Source organism: Sardina pilchardus, chromosome 17 (genome assembly GCF_963854185.1).
Source record: "Sardina pilchardus chromosome 17, fSarPil1.1, whole genome shotgun sequence".
Lineage (NCBI taxonomy): Eukaryota > Metazoa > Chordata > Actinopteri > Clupeiformes > Clupeidae > Sardina > Sardina pilchardus.
In genome coordinates, this window is record NC_085010.1 from 25,917,207 (window position 1) to 25,938,307 (window position 21,101).

The following is a 21,101-nucleotide window of genomic DNA, read 5'->3' on the forward strand; positions in this document are numbered from 1 at the left end:
TGAAGTATGCCAAAAATAACCATTTGATCTGTAAGCATTTTCTGATGCATGAGTTGACTGTAACCAGAGTAAATGGTTATGTATACTATACTGTCCGTATATACCTTGTTTACAACAGTGATAGGAACTTTTCATTCTGACGGCACTTTAGAATAGTAAAAATAAACTGACATAAATATTATTTTTGAGACTTCAACTAAGCATTCTGGGCAAGTTGTGTGAATTTGCAGGTAATCCACTGTATTGGTGTGGTTTGTACAAATAGTTTTGAGAAATTCACTTATTATTGTGACAACGTTGATGATGATTTGAGAAATGCACAAAAATGAGAATGAGAAAGACTGTTGTCAGAACAGTACCTTGTGTGAAGCTGCAGGATGTCACGGAATCCATGCCTGCCAACCTCAAGTGAGGAGTTTAGGGAACATGACATGACCGATGTATTGGGTTGCTTCTCCATAAACTTCTTTACCAAGGTGGTCATTGGTTTAACAGACATGCTTGCCAACCTCAGGTTTGGAGGCCAGGGAACATGGCAAGCCCGATGGATTGGGCTCCATATTCCCTACGAAGGCGATCTCACGCATAATTGCAGACATTGTAGGCTAGATAAAGGAGTAAGTAAGCATGATTAGTGAGTAGCTTATAGGCTAATTGCTTTTAGCTTAAATGCCACTGTTAGTCTGACCTTTTACATAAAGCCAAGGCAATATGTGCAGTTCACAAAATACTGTATGTCATCAAGCCTCACATTTTACAATTTTGACATGTTTATGTACATGATGCTCTGCCATATTTCATGATTCACACAATGCAATGTGACTTGAAAACTGAACTATTTCACTTTTTTTATCAGCCCCTTATCCTTTGATCAACAGGTTAATGAGAGCTTTGGGAGCAACCTGTCTTGATGTACAGAGTGCATAAAGTGCACTGCACCAAACCAAGATAATGCGCCGTCCATTAAAAGCCATTTTAAACATTGATGCTGCGTCTGTTCTGCTAGTTCACTTCTGATAGGCATTGATCAGTGGAAATGATGCCTTGACTCTTTTGTTATTATGAAGGAAGTGACCTGTATCATCATTTGAGTAGTAGGCCTAGCAATTAACGTCGTTGTTCCCTTGTCAAGGGAGTGGGGAGTGAATGAAACTGATCGATAAACTAAACTCCTAGCAGTAGTGTAGTAGCGGCGTTATAATAACCACTGCTAAAATTATTTTGATCATTACTATTGCCATTGTTGTGTAATGCTAAATACATTAATAACCATACCATATAATTGCCTACTTACCGGAAGGTCACGGAAATGTTTTTGCCAAGGTGAACAGGACACACCACCAATGTTTAAAAATGAGCGGCTAGTATGTTAGAATGCGATGTACTTGAGTGAGTCCAGTCAGGTCTCTCCTGTCCTGTATGCCAATGAGATTGTTTGCTTTTGTTTAAATTTCGTGATCAGCCAATGGTTTATGTTGTTTTGCTATGCCCGCGAAAATCGCGGCATGTGAGGATTCCATCACCTCAGCGAAGTGCGAACGCGAGGAGGTCATCTACAAGGCGGCTCGCGAGTCCGTCCGAGGACAGAGACGGATGAGAAATGTCAGTTTGTGCTCACCTGGCTATTCGTGTAGCAGCTACTGTCGTGTACCCAGGCCCACGAAGTGTGGCTAGTGACGGTCACCTATCTAGGACTGAACAGTTTTCTTCCGGTGCTGAGCCCACCGGCGGACCGTCCTGTTTGGAGAGGGACACGATCGTTTCCTCCTCTGCTGGACCCAACAGAGCCACCCGGCGACTGCGTTCACCTTCTCCGGAGCTAGCAGCTAACTACTGCCCTGCTGGCTTGGGTAGCTCGAGCTGCTTGCCTCCCGTCTGCGCTTGGACACCGGATCGAGTGGAGTGGAGTCGTGAGTACACTTTTACACTGAGATTTACACTGACATACAAACACAGATTATCGTCTCGACCGGAGTTGTGGATTGGCTGTGCAGCGGTTGCTGCTTAGCCCTCAGCTCACAGAGCTAACAGCTATCAGTGCACCTCCGAGCTCCAACGGAAAGCGCTTCGGGGTTGTTGTTATATATTTTGTACTTGTATATTGTCTACGTCACGTTGTTTTGTTTTGACACATTGATTGATTGTTGTGTCACCTTTACTTTGTGAATGTTCTGTTGTTTTATTGAATGGGTGTTTTTTTTGTTGTCTCAAACTGGTTTGTTCAGCCCTAGAACTATAAGCTAACAGGCTAGCCGACCGTTGCTGCTAACCTTCAGCTAGCTAACTTTTGCCTAGGGCTGAACTATGGAAAATAAACTGCCATTTTTCTCCCCAATTTTGTCATTGCCATGCGATATGCAAATGTTTTTAAGATCGTTGTCTTCTGCATTATTCAACAACAACAACAACAACAACAACAACAACAAAAAAGCAATACATAATGTACTATGGCTAATTATATTATATAAAAAATGTAACTTATTTCCTGGAGGCCAGAGCTCTGTTATGATGGCATGTATTGATTAAAGTAGCATACTGAAGAAGCCTGGTGTAAACAATATTTAAAAGTCAGTACTTCTTCTACACTGTTTGGTAAAGCACTCAATAGAGCTCCCCAGTCCCGCCCCTCCTCCGAGAGAGGTGCTTGTCCGGAAGTAAAATTCTCATTCATTTCTCCCATTGACTTCTGGAAAAATTCGGATATAAAGAGTTTTAGACCATGCCTTAGGCTAACCAGCTACGATGTGACTCATAAGCATATAACTTATAATTTCGAGTGAAAAAATGAACAGAAAATGTAAAAAAAGCGAAAGGTACAAGACTGTGTACATATCTTAAATTCCGAGATAGAGAACTCAAATCCCAGGATGCTTTGCAAACGTACACACATTTCCAACATTTGCAGCCTAAAGATAGTTTAACATGGTTCCATATTAATCTGAGAAAAGAAGATGATTACTTCCTACCGTTTCCATTGAGTAAATTCAACCTTCAAGATGAGAAAACCGTTATTTTTCGGAAGACCACACATCGGTCCTGATCAGCCCTGCAGCCATTTTAAGTTTTGAAGTTCCAGCGAGACGAAGCTGGACGATAGGCGCGGGAAAAGCTGAGTACAGTTTGTTTGGCATTGCCATGGCAACGGCGATCTCTACCAATCAAAGGCTCTGCTTTCACCAGTTTTACACGTTAGGGTGTCGGGTAGTGTAGTACTCTCTCGTTAAATCGTGAATAAAGCATTGTTTTCTCAAAACAAGGTTGATGCCCCCATTAACTTTTGACATCTATATGAGCAGGTATAATCGCTTAGTCACATCGTAGCTGGTTTTAAGTCTACCATGGACGGTTACGATGTTATGGCTTATTCTCCAATTGTCAATGGAGAAATTGTATTGGATTTTTACTTCCGGACAAGGCTGTGGGCGGGACTGGGGAGCTCTATAGAGATTGAGAACGTGACGTAAAACGCAACGCATTTTGGGAATAGGTGGCCCAAAATTAAGTTGTTTTACTGACGTGCGGGAACAACGAAGTGCAGTTGTCGAAATGCCGTTTACCTGCTGTGTTATAAAATTAATTGAGTAACATGAAGCTTATCTTTTATAGTTTTCCAGCGTGGAAAAATAATAGTATACGTCATGTTTCAGAGGTGACAAAAAGGCGAGGAATGGCTTGGAAGCAGCACTAAGGAAGCGCGAGATTATGTTCTGTTTTTCACACAATTTTTTCACGCTTAGTTTTCATTATTATCATGCCAGATCATAGACCCAGAACACTAGGTTTACATGGGCTGTCATCAGGCGGGCCAAACCTACCCATAATTCTTTGTGTTTTGATGACTTTGGTCACATGTCTTAGCGATCTCTATTAGGTGCATTTCTGAAGTTCTCCAGGAACGCATGTCTCGACTGTAGAGCACATTTGTAAAACTCTGCAAGAGTGCATGTCTCAGCTGTTCAGCAGATTTTCTAAGGTGCTAGCAGCTACAGGAGCTCATGTCTCAACTGTAGAGCAGATCTTTATGTCTGAACCCTGAACCTTTTTTGACAGAGCTGGGACCACCTTAGATGTTTCTTTCCGCCATTTGCTGAATGTTCTTCTGAAGAAGTTGGACACACCTGAGAAACAGTTCACTGATGGGAGGTCATCCCTGTCCACAGGTATGCAATTTCTGGCCGTGCCTATAGAAAAATCAGGCAGGCAAAATCAGCTCAGTTAACATTATCTTACACACTCTGTAATATATATGAAATAGCTAGTTTTTTTGTCTTACAGCCTGACAAGACACATTCAGAAATATATATTTTTCCAGTTTTATTTAAAAGTTTAGCTGTACAAAATCAACATAATAATAAAAAAGACACCAGTTCTGAAAATCAATTAATTAAAAAAAAAAAAAAAAACTTTAATAACAGGGTTGAAGTCATCATACCGCTGATTTAGGGTGCTTTCACACCATCATCTTTTGGTGCGCACCAAACGGTCCATTCGTACCAAAACCTCTTAGTTCGGTTCGTTTTCGTTGGTGTGAAAGCATTAATCGCACTCGGGTGCGCACCAAAACAAGCGGACGGAGACCTCCAAAAAGAGGTGCGGTCCCTCTGGTGAGAACGCAAACTGGGGTCCAAACCATAGACTGTAGGTCAAAATAGTGAGTCAAAATTGGCGCTCATTTCTACCGGAAGATAAACATTGATTCAATTAAATTGATTCAGTCAATTGGGCCAATTTTCGGTTCGTTTGCTGGTGTGAAAGCAGACCTCACTGGAATCTATATGCTACATAGTAACAATTTCATTGCCTGATGCGGTCTGCCTTCCTCAGTGTACACACTGAGGAAGGCAGAGCGCCGAAACGCGTCTTTGTGAATAAATGGTGATTGCTTATGCATAGTGCGGCCTGTTTTCTTGTTTATACTTTGGTCAGCACTCTAAAACATTTTATAAGTCTTGAGTGAAGCCTGCTCCTACCTTTACAAACTTTTATTGCCTGATGCGGACCAAATAATCAAACTAGTGGTGTGAAAGCGCCCTTAAATAAGGGATAACGGACGACGAGGTGACCGGTTCGATGGAAATAATGGCTAGGTGGAGGCAACTCCGCCGTTATCCCGCTTATCTCCCGTTTGTATTCATCACCTGTATTTAGTCCACCGTTACCACTTGTGTGGCGTTAATTTCCTATTACAATTTAAATGTTTACATTGCTAAAACTGTCTTGATTGTGGAACTACTTTCCGCCACAAATCAACTTTCTACTTGCAGGACAAAACTGCCGTTACTAAATTTAGTTCTAAATGGATGGTTGCTATGGCCAAAGGCCAGTCGTTAGTTCTAAATGGCTGGTTGCTACGGCCAAAAGCCAGTCGTTAGTTCTATCTCTCCCGTTGTCAAGCGGGCATATCCCAGGATTCTGATGAACGTTGTCTTTGAAAGATCACTATTTTATAGCCTACATGGCTTCCAACTAGCTACAATCCACCTCCGTCATATGCTACAATGTTACTATGTTCTGCACGTCTGTATTTCAGCTTGGATGCAACGTGACAGTTCATTTAACCCTCCTGTTGTGTTCCGGTCAAATCTGTCCGATTTTACACATTTTGTCCCTGAAAAATATAGTTAACTTAATCTGATTGTCATGAGATTTCATGACTTTGTTCACATGGGGCATCTGAACACACAAAATAATTTTTGAGAACTTTGATGCAATTTTGTGTGTTTTATTCAACTTGTGTACACCTGTGGTGTTCCCGGTCAAAAATGACCGGTCATTAGAAATGAATGGATGTGACTACAAAAAGTGTATAAAATTGAGTTGAGTGACTTCTGTCCTACACCCACACATGCATGTGTTGCTGGGCACACACAAAAAGTGATATTTAGTGGCTTTTGGTGTACATTTTGGAATATAAAATACATTTTTAGTTTTACTTTATGTCAAATATAGTGGTAAAAAATATTAGCCCCAATGATGGGATGGTCAATAATATTACTGCCCATGTGATTTGTTTGTTATCAAAACACACCTAATTAACCAATCAGCTTTCAAACCACTCCTGTACAGTTAATTGGCTTCATAACAATACCCGAGCATTCAATCAGCATAAAAGGACTCAAGGCACAAGGCACTTGTACACATTATCGAGGGACTAATCTTACTGACCATGTCGAAGACAAAGGAAATCAGTCTTGAGCTCAGAAAGAAGATAGTGGAAGATCATAAGGGGGAAGGTTATACTGCCATTTGCAAGCATTTCACAGTGTCTAGAACTGCTGTACGTTGCATCATTGTCAAGTACAAGGAGACAAATTCTACAAAGCAAACCTGGGCGTGGTTGTAAGCACAAAATTTCAAGAACTCTGCAGAGGAAAATAGTCAGAGATGTCAGCAAGAAGGCCGGACATCTGCCAAGATGATTGTTGCTGACCTGGCCTCTTTTGGAGTTGATATTTCAAGTAACAAAGTTGGGAGGGACTTTCATCATGGTGGGCTTTAGGGCCATCGTCTCAGAGGAACCCCTTTACTAAAAAAATGGCACATCACAACTTTGAATTTTCCCTTGGGGATCTATAAAGCATCTATCTATCTATCTATCTATCTATCTATCTCTCTATCAGACTGATATTTGCACGTGAGCATTTGAGAGATAAAAAAATTAGTTCTGAAAGTCTGTGCTTTGGTCTTATGAGACTAATCTGGAACTTTTTGGGCACATGGATGTTGTTTATGTTTGGCGAAGAAAGGGAGATGCTTTCAACCCTAAGTTGAACCCCACAGTTCAACATGGTGGTGGGAGCATCATGCTGTGGGGCTGTTTCGCAGCCTCAGGCACAGGGAACCTTGCTCAGGTGCATGGCATCATGACAAAAGAAAATGAAAATTTTGAAGTATAATATGCAGAAATTGGCTCTTAGACTAGCTGTAGGTCGTTGCAGGGTCTTCCAACAAGATAATTATCCAAAGCATACATCAAAATTGGTCCAACAGTTGCTCAAGGATACCAGAACCCAGGTCCTGGAGTGGCCCACACAGAGCCCCAACCTCAATCCAATTGAGAATCTGTGTCGGGTGCTCAAAGTGAATGTCCATGTTCGGAAACTATGCAGCTGGAACAATTCACAATGAAAGAATGGGTCAAAATGCCTCAGGAGACCTGTGCCAGCTTATTAAAGAACTACTCAAGAGATTGTTGTCAGTTGTGGCTCAGAAAAGGCAGGCTATTGACTATTAATGGTCATTCTTTACAAATAAAATCATACCGGTCAGTTTTGACCGGGAACAGAATAGGCATGATTTTGTGCAACTGTGAAAAAATTGAAATGGTTTCAAAACAAATATTATTTTAAAACTTGGACATAATGCACTCTGTGATATAATAACCCAATATTTTTTATCTGAATGTTTATTAGAGCCAAACTAATGCATATATAATGCTATTTTTACTAAAAAACGACTTGTATGAGCTCAGGTCAATGAGGCCTACAGGCCATAAATAGCAAATAGAACTTTAAAACATGTAATGTTCACAAGAACTTAAGCTAGTTAAAAGATCCATAACAACATAAGATAAATATATGTCTTATTATGGATTTACAATCAACTAAAATAGGGTCGGTCATTTTTGACCGGGAACACAAAAGATGTGATTTTGTGCCACTGTTAGACATTTGAAATGGTTTCAAAACAAAGGTTCTTTTTAAATTTGAACATGAAGTATTCCATGATAAATAGCACAATATATTTATATTAATGTTGATTAGAGCCAAAATAATGCATATATTAGGCTATTTTTACTAAAAAACGACTTGTATGAGCTCAGGTCAATGAGGCCTACAGGCCAGAAATAGCAAATAGAACTTTAAAACATGTAATGTTCACAAGGACTTGAGCTAATTAAAAGATATATAGCAACATTAGGTGAATACATATGTATAATTATGGATTTACAATCAACTATACTGGGGTCGGTCATTTTTGACCGGGAACACAAAACTGATTAACATGAAATGAACACAACAGGAGGGTTAAACGTCGCAACGAGTTTGGCGAATTAATATACAAGTTTGATACAGGCAACACATTGGAACTACTTCGAAGGTAGCAGGTTATACGAAGTCAATGGCAACCCCATCAGCCAATCAGAGAAGAGAATTCCATTGTTGAGGGTGTTTCTCAAAGTCAAGAGCGGATCCTTGATAGAATGCTTTCTTTCGAGTCGGGTGCTAGAGAGACAAGGCCCAGCCATCAAGATCACATGCAATGGAATAGCCTAGCGAGTGTGGAAGTGCATGCCGGTTACGGCTGCGCGCTTCATTTGAACCGTGGAAATTGTGCCGCTTTTACAGGAGTTCCGACAACTGTGCAGCTGCACTTTCCTCTAAATAAACTTTTTTGAGTAGCCTACAGTATTTCCACATTTGTCTTGGTCTTCACATATCACAATCACACAGTAGTTTATAATTATGTTAGTGTCAATGGAAAGTTATACCGGTTATTGGCAACGGTAATGTTAAACTTGCACAAAGTTCGCATTGGGCGAAGTTCAGAGATAAATTAACAATAACAAAAGTTTATCACAACTTATTCATGCACATTGACATAGCCTATGCATTTATCACGAATATGCACAATAACTTGATATAAATGCCTGAGCACATATACGATGACATTAGCAAAACACTTGAGAAATCGTTTTAACTTAACACACACTGCTTCTTTGCATCTACTTTCCAGCTCCCTCCCTCTTTTTTTTTAAATCACACCGTCATGAATTTCTAATCGTCCATACGCAAAGGATTGTGGGTTATTTCTTCACGCCGAGGATCCATCGATGCATCCTCCAAAATTCTCAGAAATTCCCAGAACAAAGTACTCAGTACTTGCTAGATTTTGAAAGCATCTTTGACTTTGGAACAGTGCTTGACGAGATTTGATGACGTAACGTCCTTGAAAAAGTGGCTTGGAAGGACCAATTCTTGACTTTGAGAAACACCCAATACTTTGTAGAGCTTCCTTTTGCTTTCATTATAGCCATCAATCTGTTTGGATGTCTCTATTAGCTTTGCACTCCTAGATTGGGGAATATTTGCCCAATCTTCCTTGCTGAATTGTTCATATTCAGTCAAATTCTGTGATTTTGATGTTGTACAGCTACATTTGTAAATCAAACTGTTTAAACGTTTTTTTTTTTATTAAATGGGTCTTGATTTCAGGCAGTAATTTAAAAAAAGTAACTATTTCAAAGAGGTATGATGACTTTCTATAGACACTGTAATCATTCATCCAACCCAACAGAATATTTTAGACTTACTCCTGGTGTTGTCTTCCACAGCAGAGTCCCTGGTGTTGGCTGACTCTTTCTTGATGGCCTCTGTTGACACGGCCATTTCTCTTCCGTGACCCTCAGATGTTTTAACAGCTGGCCCTGACGAAGGGAGGCGGATCCCCAGACACTGCAGGAGGAGATCCTTCATAATCCTCTCTGCTAAGTCATAAGAGAGCTCTAAGTTGCCCTCAACAACGAGCTCACTCCCCTGCGTCCCTTGGGCGCTGCTGCCTTGTGACCTGTTGTTAATGGCCATATAGTCCATCGTTATCCGATCCACCAAGGATTCCACCAGTGGATCAAGGACAACAGGTGACAACAGGTGATGGATCCTGTCTGCCTGCGCGGAGGATAGCTGCTTCACTTCGATGTCGCCAAGCTCTTTGGGGCTGTCAGTAAAGGGCTGCCTGGTGAGCTGGTGTTGATGCTCATAATAGTCCATCATTACCTGATCCACCAAGGGTTTCACTAGTGGATCAAAGACTGACAACAGGTGATGGATCTTTCCTGCATGGAGGAAAATGGCTTCTCTTGGGTGTCGCCAAGCTCTTTGCGGCTGTCAGCAGAGGGATGGGGTTTGATAAAAAAAAAACTGTAAAAATTGTTGTCAGAAAATACAGTACCTTGCGTGAAGCCGCAGGATGTCCCGGACTCCATGCTTGCCAACCTCGGGTTTGGAGGCCAGGGAACATGGCAAGCCCGATGGTTTGGGCTCCATATTCCCTACGAAGGCGATCTCACGCATAATAGTTGCAGACATATTGTAGGCTAGATAAAGGAGTAAGTAAACACGGATGGATTGGGCTGCTTCTCCATATATTTCTTTACCAAGGTGGTCATTGGTTTAAAAAGACATGCTTGCCAACCTCGGGTGAGGAGGCCAGGGAACATGGCAAGCCCGATGGATTGGGCTGCTTCTCCATATTCCCTACCAACGTGATCTCACTGCTCATTTTTACAGACATATTGTAGCTAGGTAAAGGAGTAAGTAAGCTATGAGCTATGGATAGAACCAGGTTCAAAATATTTTTTTTCATTGTGTTAACATATTAGATGGGAGAAATTACCATCTAACTGTATTCACAGTGTGCACACACAAACATCAATTCAAACATTTTCAAGTTCTCCAGGAGCTCATATCTCGATTGTAGAGCAGATTTATCAAGTTCTACGAGAGCGCATGTCTCAATTGGGCCCATTTCTGAAGTTCTCCAGGAGTGCAGGTCTCAATTAGGTTTACATTAATGATGATCTGAGAAATGCACCAAAAGCAACTGAGAAAACTATTACAACTACTGCGTCTCCATCTGGTTACTTGGAGGTTTTTTATTCACAGTGTGCACGCACGAACATCAATTCAAACATTTCCAAGTTCTCCAGGAGCTCATGTCTCGACTGTAGTGCAGATTTATAACACTCTACAAGAGCGCACGTCTCAATTAGGCCAATTTCTGAAGTTCTCCAGGAACGCATGTCTCGACTGTAGAGCACATTTGTAAAACTCTACAGGGGCGCATGTGTCAGCTGTTCGGCAGATTTCTGAAGTGCTACAGGAGCTCAAGTCTCAACTATAGAGCAGATCTTTACATATCTGAAGGCGCTCATGTCTGAATCTTTTTTGACAGAGCTGGGCCCACCTTAGATGTTTTTTCCGCCATTTGCTGATCGTTCTTCTGAAGATGTTGGATATGCAATTTCTGGCCGTGCCTATAGAAAAATCAGGCAGATCCCATCAGTTAACATTATCTTACACACTGTAAATATAGCCATACAACAATACTGTATTTTACATAACATTCAAGTTTGGTCCATGTAAGTGCTTCAGAAGTGGAGATAACATAACATAAGACAAACTTGGTTCCAAATTGTACTGTTTTTGCATTTTGCTCTCATATGAAACTCATGTGAAAACTTTTGGTAACACTGTTAACTGCATGATTATCTCTGTTCTTGCAAAGGCTCATGGGAGCACAATGTAATGGTGACACCAAGGCATCCCATGCATTCATTTGCCTCACTTGTTCAGTACTTGATCTAACATGATTCTGTTGGATGAATTTATTGCCGTGGCAAAATATGTCAGTTCAACATAACAACATTGTGTTTGGAAAAAAAAAAAAAAAAACAGTGCTCAGCAGCAGATAACTGAAACATGCACAATAGAAAATACACATGAAATATGAAATCAAAGTAAATTAAAGAAGAGAAGAAAACATTTCTTGAGTTCACATTTTCAGCAAAGAATAGTAATTTGTCGAGTGATTTATTATTATGTTATATCTATTTATTTATTTAATTTTTGTTTTATTTTTTTTAGGAGGGGGGTATATTTACGTACACAAAACGTGTGTTTTCCTTTAATTTATTATCCTGCTATTAAATGAAAGAAACATTATGCAATGCATATTTCAAACAGTTTCTTCAAACTTCATCAACCAATGTGATGGAACGGACGCCGGCTAGGATCCATTAGGCCACCACAGATCCATGTCAGATGATGTGGTAGTTTTGGCCCAGCTCCATTCCAGTGTATTTTGCTATCTGGAGAATCATTAACACACTGTACTACGTGGAGGGGTGCCAATCATTGTGGCACTTGTCTTTTTTTAGAAATATTTTCGGTTTCTAGAAACACATATGCTTCCCTTCACTGTTGTATTTTTCCACTGTGTGATTACAATAAAGCACCTAAAGATGGTAGGCCTATGTGTTTTTTGTCAACTTTACCAGGTGTCAATCATTTTGGAGGGCGCTGTATGCTCACATGATGTTAAGTTGCCAATGATGCTTGACACTTAAAAGTGCCCTATTTCATACATCTTTGGTCATGTATAGTCCAAGCTAAATCATGGGATTAAAAATGCATAGCATTTTAATAGACATATGATACCATGATGGTAATTTATTAAAAATGTAATCCATCTTGATTGTATGGCACCGTTTTTTTTTTTACCAACTACACTGAGGAGCAAATCGCAACGTCCAAATATGCCAGGATGCCAATATGGAGTTAAAATAATGCTATTTATTAAATAAAGTCTGTAGAAGAGTCTTCGTAGTGCATTAAAGTAAAACGCGTAATCCAGGGGGAGATTTTCAGGCCATTTCAGTCTCCACAAGGGGCAAACTGGGGGTGGGACTGGGCAAGCAGAGCAGGGCCTCACTGTGTCCACCAGGGGGCGGTGCAGGTCGGTCCTCCGCAGATCCGTATCCTCCGATAACCTCATGTGGCGGACGCTCCTTTCCGCCTCTCGGGGGCACAGCTAGGAAAATGGAGGAAGAACTAGGCGGGTTTCAGTTAAACATTTATTATTAATTTTTCCAGCTGGCTGTGAGGACTGGGAGAGTGGTGGTTAGTCAGTGCTCAGTCAAACAATTCCTCAAAATAGTGGGGATTCACTACAGGTTACTAAAGTAACCCAGCCAAAGCTATTGAGGGAGGGCTTCTTAACACTAAGTCACGCATGTGACTCAAAACACATATGCACATTGTGTAAGTGTAAGCTAATTATATTTGTGTGAGTGTGTGTGTGTGTGTGCACGCTTATATCTTATCTGGCAGAATGCCGGGGCCACTTTGACTCGTCGGTTCACCATCCGGTTCTCTCTCGCTCGTCTGTGGATGACGCCGTCTTTGTCCCCCAAACAGGTTGACATACATCCAGATTTCTGCAGCATATAAAGCACTTCCCCACACTTCGTTTACCAATGACAGACATGAGTTTTTCACACTCTACACCTGAAGCTAGTTGGCTGACAAACGAGTGTTTGTTTACTATGGGGCTATAGGGACAGCCATCTTGCTTTTGCCACTTGTTACATGAGGCCTACAGTTTTTCAAAGTCACTTTAGCACATTTCTCAGCTCATAATTTAAATTCTCAAAGCTGGTTGTTCAAACTCCATAATCTTATCACTTCACATCATCAGTAATGCACACCATTGAAACAGTTTCTCCCCATCTTCAACAAACAGCAATATGTCAGTACAAACAAAGAACTGTTTTTGTACAAAATGCACTATGCTAGCTTCATGCTGAATAGTCCTACCCCATGAAATATATTAGCCTTATTTCATCACTTGAGTCATTAGATCCAAAAGCATTGAACTACCGGTCATAACTAGCTGTCATAGTCTGTCTACGATAGGCCTACATGTCTCCTGACAGACAGGAACAACTCTCATTTTTCATTTACACAATGCTGTACTGTAAAAGCCTATGTTCTCTTCATACTGTCACAATGTCTGTCAACAGTAAAAACTTTCAAACATATCCACTCTCTTGCATCAACCCCCTCCACACACAATCATGTGTTTGTTATTTTGTAGGTAATCCACTGAACATGAAGTTTGCACTGATTGTTTTCAGAAATACACTGTTGTGAAAACGTTAATGATGATCTGAGAAATGCACCAAAAGCAACTGAGAAAACTATTACAACTACTGTATGTCTCCATCTGGTTACTTTGAGGTTTTTTATTTACAGTGTGCACGCACGAACATCAATTCAAACATTTCCAAGTTCTCCAGGAGCTCATGTCTCGACTGTAGAGCAGATTTATAACACTCTACAAGAGCGCACGTCTCAATTAGGCCAATTTCTGAAGTTCTCCAGGAACGCATGTCTCGACTGTAGAGCACATTTGTAAAACTCTACAGGAGCGCATGTCTCAGCTGTTCGGCGGATTTCTAAGGTGCTACAGGAGCTCAAGTCTCAACTGTAGGACAGATTTTTACACACCTGAAGGCGCTCATGTCTTTTTTGACAGAGCTGGGCCCACCTTAGAACTTTTTTTCCGCCATTTGCTGATCGTTCTTCTGAAGATGTTGGATATTGAATTTCTGGCTGTGCCTATAGAAAAATCAGGCAGACCCATCAGTTATCTTACACACTGTAAATATAGCCATACAACAATACTGTATTTTACATTACATTCATCCATTCAAGTTCTATTTACATAATGTATTACACAATATACAAATATACATGAATAATCCATACATTAACCATAGGCACGTGCACATACAGCATACTTATGTGAAAGTGTGTCTGTGTGTGCACACACAGTACAGTAGAAGACACATACCCCTTCATCCATCCAACCATTCATCTAACCCAACAAAATATTAGCAGTTTAGACTTACTCGTGGTGCTGTCTTCCGCAGCAGAGTCCCTGGTGTTGGCTGACTCTTTCTTGATGGCCTCTGTTGACACGGCCATTTCTCTTCCGTGACCCACAGATATTTTGGCAGCTGGCCCTGACGAAGGGAGGGGGATCCCCAGACACTGCAGGAGGAGATCCTTTACAATCTTCTCTGCCAAGTCAAAAGAGAGCTCTAAGTTGCCCTCCACAACGAGCTCACTCCCCTGCGTCCCTTGGCCGCTGGTGCCTTGTGACCTGATGTTGTTGATGGCCATATCCATCGTTATCCGATCCACCAATGATTCCACCAGTGGATCCAGGACAACAGGTGACAACAGGTGATGGATCCTGTCTGCCTGCGCGGAGGAGAGCTGCTTCACTTCGATGTTGCCAAGCTCTTTCGGGCTGTCAGCAGAGGGATGGGGTTTGATTAATGTTTTATTTTCATGCCCACGGTTTTAAACGTCAATGTGAAATGTAATGGTACGTACAAGGCATCTGTACATATAGATGCAAATTATAATGGTAAAAGGTATTTGTGTAAGATACTGCAGTTCCTTTTGTGCATCTCTTAGAACGGAATTTGAATGCTCAAATGTATCACATCTCAAATTATACAGGTTTTATATTGTACAGTCCTCCTGCTGTTATGTGAATTTGCAGGTAATCCACTGTATGGTGTGGTTTGTACAAATAGTTTTGAAAGATTCACTTATTATTGTGACAACGTTGTTGATTTGAGAAATGCACAAAAATGACCGAGAATGAGATAACTGTTGTCAGTACCTTGTGTGAAGCTCCAGAATGTCACGCACTCCATGCTTGCTGTCAACCTCGGGTGACGAGGCCAGGGAACATGGCAAGCCCGATGCTTTGGGCTCCATCTTCCCTACGCAGGCGATCTCACGCATTGCAGACATATTGTTGGCTAGATAAAGGAGTTAGTAAACACACAAGCATGATTAGTGAGTAGCTTAAGGTTAATTGCTTGCTTTTAGCTGAAATGTCACTGTTTGTCTGACCTTTTATATAAAATCAAGGCTAAATATGTGCAGTTCACAAATGCCTCACATCTATAATCTCATATTCTTATATGCTTAGTAGGCCTACATGATGCTCTGCCATATTTCATGATTCACACAATGCAATGTGCCTTGAAAACTGAACTATTTCACTTTTTTTTTTTTAAATCAGCCCCTTATCCTTTCATCAACAGGTTAATGAGAGCTTTGGGAATAACCTGTGTTGATGTACAGGTACATAAAGTGCACTGCACCAAACCAATATTATGCACCGTCCATTAAAAGACATTTTGAACATTCATGTATGCATTTACAATGCTATGTTTTGCTATTTCACTTCTGATAGGCACTGGTCAATGCAAATGCTGCCTTATTTATTTTGTTATTATGAAGGAAGTGACCTGCAGTATCATCATTATTAGTCTATTAATTGTAATATGCCTAGTAGTAATATGTAGTACTATGTAGCCTAATAATTGTTGCTGTTTCCCTTCATCCCCTTGCTGTCCTTTTATCCCCTTGTCCAGGGACTACAGATGTAAATTAGCTGTAGCTAACTCAGGGTTTGAAATGTGCATGGCCCCTGACGAATAAACCCATAAACTAAACTCCTAATAGTAGCAGCATTATAACAACCACTGCTAATATTATTCTTATCATTTCTATAACCATTGTTAAAATGTGAAATACATTAACCATAACCAACCATATATTATTACCAACTTACCGGAAGGTCACGGTAGGCTTGCTGCTGAAGAAGATCAAGACGAATTGTGAAAGTATTACGCTGACGCGCCTTTTTATAGACCCAGGTGGTCGTGACGTCACCATAGATATATATAATGATTGTGACGTCACAAGCAGCGGCATTATTGCGTCATCGTGTTACCTGGCCATCCACTGTTTAGGTCAGTTTAGAATTCTATTTTAGTGGATTACACATTCAAATGCATGGACACATTTGATGACATTCACATTAGGATAGGCTACTGTTTTATCAATAATAGCATGAATGGAAGTACATAAGTGACTTAAAATAATAATAATTCTCAGCAGTGTGTATTTACCTTGCCCTCCCACTTTCGGATGCAACATTCCAATTTCGAGACAACAAATTATAGCCTATCCCGAGAAAAGTGGATTTTATGGAGTAGCCTTATCTTCAGTCATTCTGCACTTGCCCGTGAACGAACTCCAGTGGAGAAAGAGTGGGAACTGTTTTGAGTATTTCTGATTTCAGAAGTTTCTCGAAAGTTGAGGTTGTCTCCTCTCGGCATTGAGTAGCATCTCCAGCTGACGGGGAAAAAAATGCTCACATCGGGCTTCATGCATGCAACCTGAACGGATATAACCATAGTTGTTTTGGATATCAACCCATCTTTAACGTTGCAGGCTATCTACCTAAATTTGATGCAAGATGTACCTGAAAAAGCAAACTGAGTCTTTGATAGTTGCTCTATTAATTTGACAATCCATTCTGGAGCTTGCTAATCCTGACCTATGAAAAAAACACTCATCTCATCCAGTCTTTCATTTAACCCACCGTTGGCCGAGTAAAAAAAAAAGCCAGCCATTCTCACTTTCTCTAACCTTTGCATTGAGTAGATCAATAAAGTATCTATCTATCCATCTATCTATCGGAGATTCTACTTCACACGCTCCAGGGAGCTTTCCAGTGAATTTGTAAAATGTACTTAATATTTGTGTAGTTTTATAGTTTGGCAATCACCATACTGTACTAAGCTCAATCTTTTACGATTGAACATTAAGTCTGGGGAGTATGCACATTCTTTCTATTGCACAAGGTATAGATGAAATGACTGTACCCTTTTGTATAGTCCTTCAACCAATCAGACCGATGATCCGGGTGTGCCTTTTGGATAAGTTTGTGACTCAGAAGACGTGGACAGGAAGCAGGATAGATGAGCAACTTTCCAGCCCGAGCAGCAGGGCAAAATCCAAATTTGCCAGCAGATCAGGCAGGGTTTACCCATCCTAGTAGTTGTAAGTGTGTGAAAAAAAAAAAAAAATCATAGGCCTACTTCGATATGAAAATAGGCGGTTGCTACGCAAGATGCGTAGGCTTGGCAGGTCTAATTCTATACCGTATTCATGGGTGTCATCAGGTCCCTTTCAACAAGGTGTATAATCAAGAATCTATAGATTATCAATGCAGACTGCATGGTGCTTGATTAATACACCTGTGGAAAGGGATCTGATGAAACCCATGGATAGGTCACAAGAGGGGCATTTACACCCTACCGTAACTACACTACTCCCAAAAAGTCAGGGATATTCCGCTTTTGGATGAAATTTCAGAATGAGCCTAAAATCCACTATAACCTTAACAGGTGAACTGTGACCTCTACATTTTTGAATGTGCATGTCCAACAGTCCGATGTTTCAGTACCTTCTGTACTGAAACATTACATTTCTCCCAAAAGCCAGATATCCCTAACTTTTTGTGAGTAATGTATACCACAACAGCCTTATACAACATTACTGAGCATAATGTGCTTTCAGGAACCAACATCAAAAGACTTAATTTTTTCCCCTCGACTTTATTATATGAAAATGTACAGGGCAAGTTTAACGGTAGGACTTCTGGTAGCGGGCACGGGCTCCAGGTCCACCGAACTTCTTGGACTCGCAGCGACGAGGGTCAGCCACCAACAGGGTCCTGTCGTACTGGATCAGGATGTCTTTGATCTCTTTCTTGGAGGCCTCATCGACATCTGCAAAGGGAGCACGTATAACTGATGTGAACAGACACCTTTCCTTAAAGACACAAAGTGTGAGGTTTTGGCTTTTAACTCAGTTCTGTAAAAATGTCAGGACTTACATTTCTGGTAGTATGCCACAAGGGATTTGGAGATAGCCTGACGGATAGCTGTAAGTAAAGACAGAGAGTTAATATGGAGGATCTAAAACCCTGATAACCAGAAATGTCATCAACAGCAAAGACAATCATTCCAAATGGGACACATACATTTCTCAAAATTCCCAATACAGAATATGCTCCAAATTAGCATCTTGCTATCCATCCACCTACCGTAGACCTGAGCGACGTGTCCACCACCCTTCACGCGCACTCTGATGTCCACTCCAGCAAAGCGCTCCTTGCCCAGCAGCAGTACTGGCTCCAGCAGCTATGGACACATTACCAGGCAACATTAATTAGGTCAGCACTACACTTCCTCTGCAAGGTCTATGTAAGGGGAGTAAATGTTCTATGGTCGTTTCTTCTGTAATTTAAAAACTACGGTCAACAGTCAACTATCTGTCAAGTACATTAATGTGTATATTATTTACAGCAGCCATCCTGCAGACTTTGCAGTAAACAGGATTATACTGGAAGTCTCTTATCTGACAACCAGTAAGGGAAGGGACCAGTGTATCTGTACATGGTACAAATTGTCTGTGTTTCAAACCAAATAACTTACTTTAAGTACACAGTGCAGATATTGAGACAATACTAAGCGTCAACAAATGGGCACACCGCAAGCAAGTGCTCAGTGCACCTTAGCAGTGTACTGATGGAAATATGCGGTTCGAGACACAGCCATTTTCTTGGTCCTTCATGTGTGTGCGTGCATATTGCCTTGTGGGCTGATAGACAACAGACACTACAGTGGTACATAACACAGAAACTGGCTACTCAAAAACCAGTCTACAACAGCAAGTTTTGAAATTAGCCACAGGTATTCACCTTTCAAACTCATCTGATCTACATCCTAAATTCACCAATACTGCCAAACCGTCTGAAACCCTCAATTTAAGGATGAATGTAATATTAGTGAAGCTCAAGTCTTTGATGAAGGCAACAAATGATCACATCTGATTACTACAGCACAATTCACAACTACTCCTCAAGCAAATCTTCAGCTCTGATGTGCACATCAGGTAACACCCAAGTCATCACCACCACTTACCTTGTACTGAAGAGTCGCTGGCTCAATCATCTCAAGAGGTCTGCCATTCACCTTGATGAGGCCATTTCCCCTCTTGCAATGGGCAACAGCTGTGGCTGTTTTCTATTGAAAAACAAAACCACATATCATGAATCCTTTCCTTGTATCTCTTAAGCGTAGCGGGCAAGTACGCTACTTCACTTTGACGTTAGGTCCTTCAACACTTCTATGGGCAAGTCTAACGAATTTGGTTTGTCTAGGTAACTAGCAAGCTAACCAAATAGCTTAAAATTACACTCAAAACTTACACAGACGAGTAATGAAAAAATGAACTTAACAACAAGTATCAATAGTTTAAAGTGTGACTGAGTTAACGATATCTTGACAAATGCATGTTACGAGTTATGTTAGCGGTTAGCTCACTAGCGATAGCTCCCAGTAAATCACGCACGGCTGGTCCAAAATACCAATGGAACTGGAGGCTTCACTAGGCCACACTCGGGGAAACACTGGCCGAACTCGCCTTCTCCTGTCTAAATCTATTAAGGTTAACAATTCTACGATTCCTGAATGTTTCAGTTGAACTCTACACTGTGTTTAATAACCTTGTCACTACATATGGGCTGGCATTTTGTATAACTACTGGCAGGGTAAGCGGGCAACGTTAGCATGTTGTACACCATTTCAGCTAAGTTAGCCGACTAGCTTAACGCCACACGTGGATGATTCTAATATTTTGTACTCACTTTGCGCCCAAAGACCTGGACAGATTGAAGTGGACCTTTCGCTGGCATATTTCTAGAAGAAAGAAAGCACAAACAATTGCTTAAAGCGTATTTATATGACAATAATTTTGTTATTTTCACTAGAGCTCAGGCGGACACATACCGTCTTCAGCTGAGGTGCCGTACGGAGAGGCCGAACGGGTTTCAAACGCCGAAAATCAGGGGCATGGTAACGACAGAGAGGAGCATTTTACGGTAATATCTCATACACGTTTACGACTGTGGGAGTGGTTACATACTTGCGCATGGGCTACTACAGCACAGCATGGGGCACTAACCTAACCTATGGCACTAACCCACTAACCTAACAATGCACAGACACTAATAGGCCTAAATTAGTTTTTACAATAATAGTCATTTTTTCCATTAATGTATTAATTCTAACATTGGAAGAATGGTGAATGAATGTAGCCTAACTGATGTGTGCCAGATTTAGTCTGGTTTTCACCAAACTCAGGCAGGGTTCACCCAGCCTGCCAGATTTGTATTCATCTCATGAATCATGATTAGGCTAACAAACCAGGACAGCTAATCTATCATGCCTTTACTGTCCATGATCTTACCAGAATATATCACAGCAGAGTGTGTTTTGTCTGCTAGCCTGCATATAGGGCCTGATGTTCTAGCCTGGCTGTCCCATCTCTAACTTTATTTGTCTAAATATGTAGGCTAATCTACAATTTGAATCCTGTACACATTCAACTCAGATCGCAAGATCATACGACATCTTATTCTCATTAAAGCAGCTTTAAGCTATAGCCTATTCATTGATAAAGTTAGCCTATATAAGGGCTTTCTTTTGTCAGAGCACATAGCCTGGGTGCCCCCCTCAGGTGAGAAGAGTCCGCCACTTGCATGAGTTTTGTACCTTTAACATGTTTAAATCAGATATTGTAGCCTCACAAATCCAG

At 40.9% G+C, this 21,101-nt stretch overlaps 2 protein-coding genes across 2 annotated transcripts; both read right to left on the minus strand.

The window, feature by feature from the left end:
* Window positions 1-12,333: 12,333 nt before the first annotated feature.
* Window positions 12,334-16,277, minus strand: LOC134062240 (uncharacterized). Its single transcript, XM_062518193.1, has 4 exons — window positions 16,222-16,277; window positions 15,259-15,400; window positions 14,474-14,877; window positions 12,334-14,180 (listed from the first exon to the last, which is right to left on the minus strand). Exons 2-4 carry the CDS (start codon window positions 15,390-15,392, stop codon window positions 14,080-14,082), a joined length of 639 nt encoding a protein of 212 aa, XP_062374177.1. The 5' UTR covers window positions 15,393-15,400; window positions 16,222-16,277; the 3' UTR covers window positions 12,334-14,079.
* A 1,758-nt stretch (window positions 16,278-18,035) lies between these two features.
* Window positions 18,036-20,393, minus strand: rps16 (ribosomal protein S16). The gene is made up of 6 exons (XM_062518194.1): window positions 20,294-20,393; window positions 20,152-20,203; window positions 19,427-19,528; window positions 18,547-18,643; window positions 18,337-18,384; window positions 18,036-18,229 (listed from the first exon to the last, which is right to left on the minus strand). Exons 2-6 carry the CDS (start codon window positions 20,197-20,199, stop codon window positions 18,084-18,086), a joined length of 441 nt encoding a protein of 146 aa, XP_062374178.1. The 5' UTR covers window positions 20,200-20,203; window positions 20,294-20,393; the 3' UTR covers window positions 18,036-18,083.
* Between the last annotated feature and the right edge of the window lie 708 nt (window positions 20,394-21,101).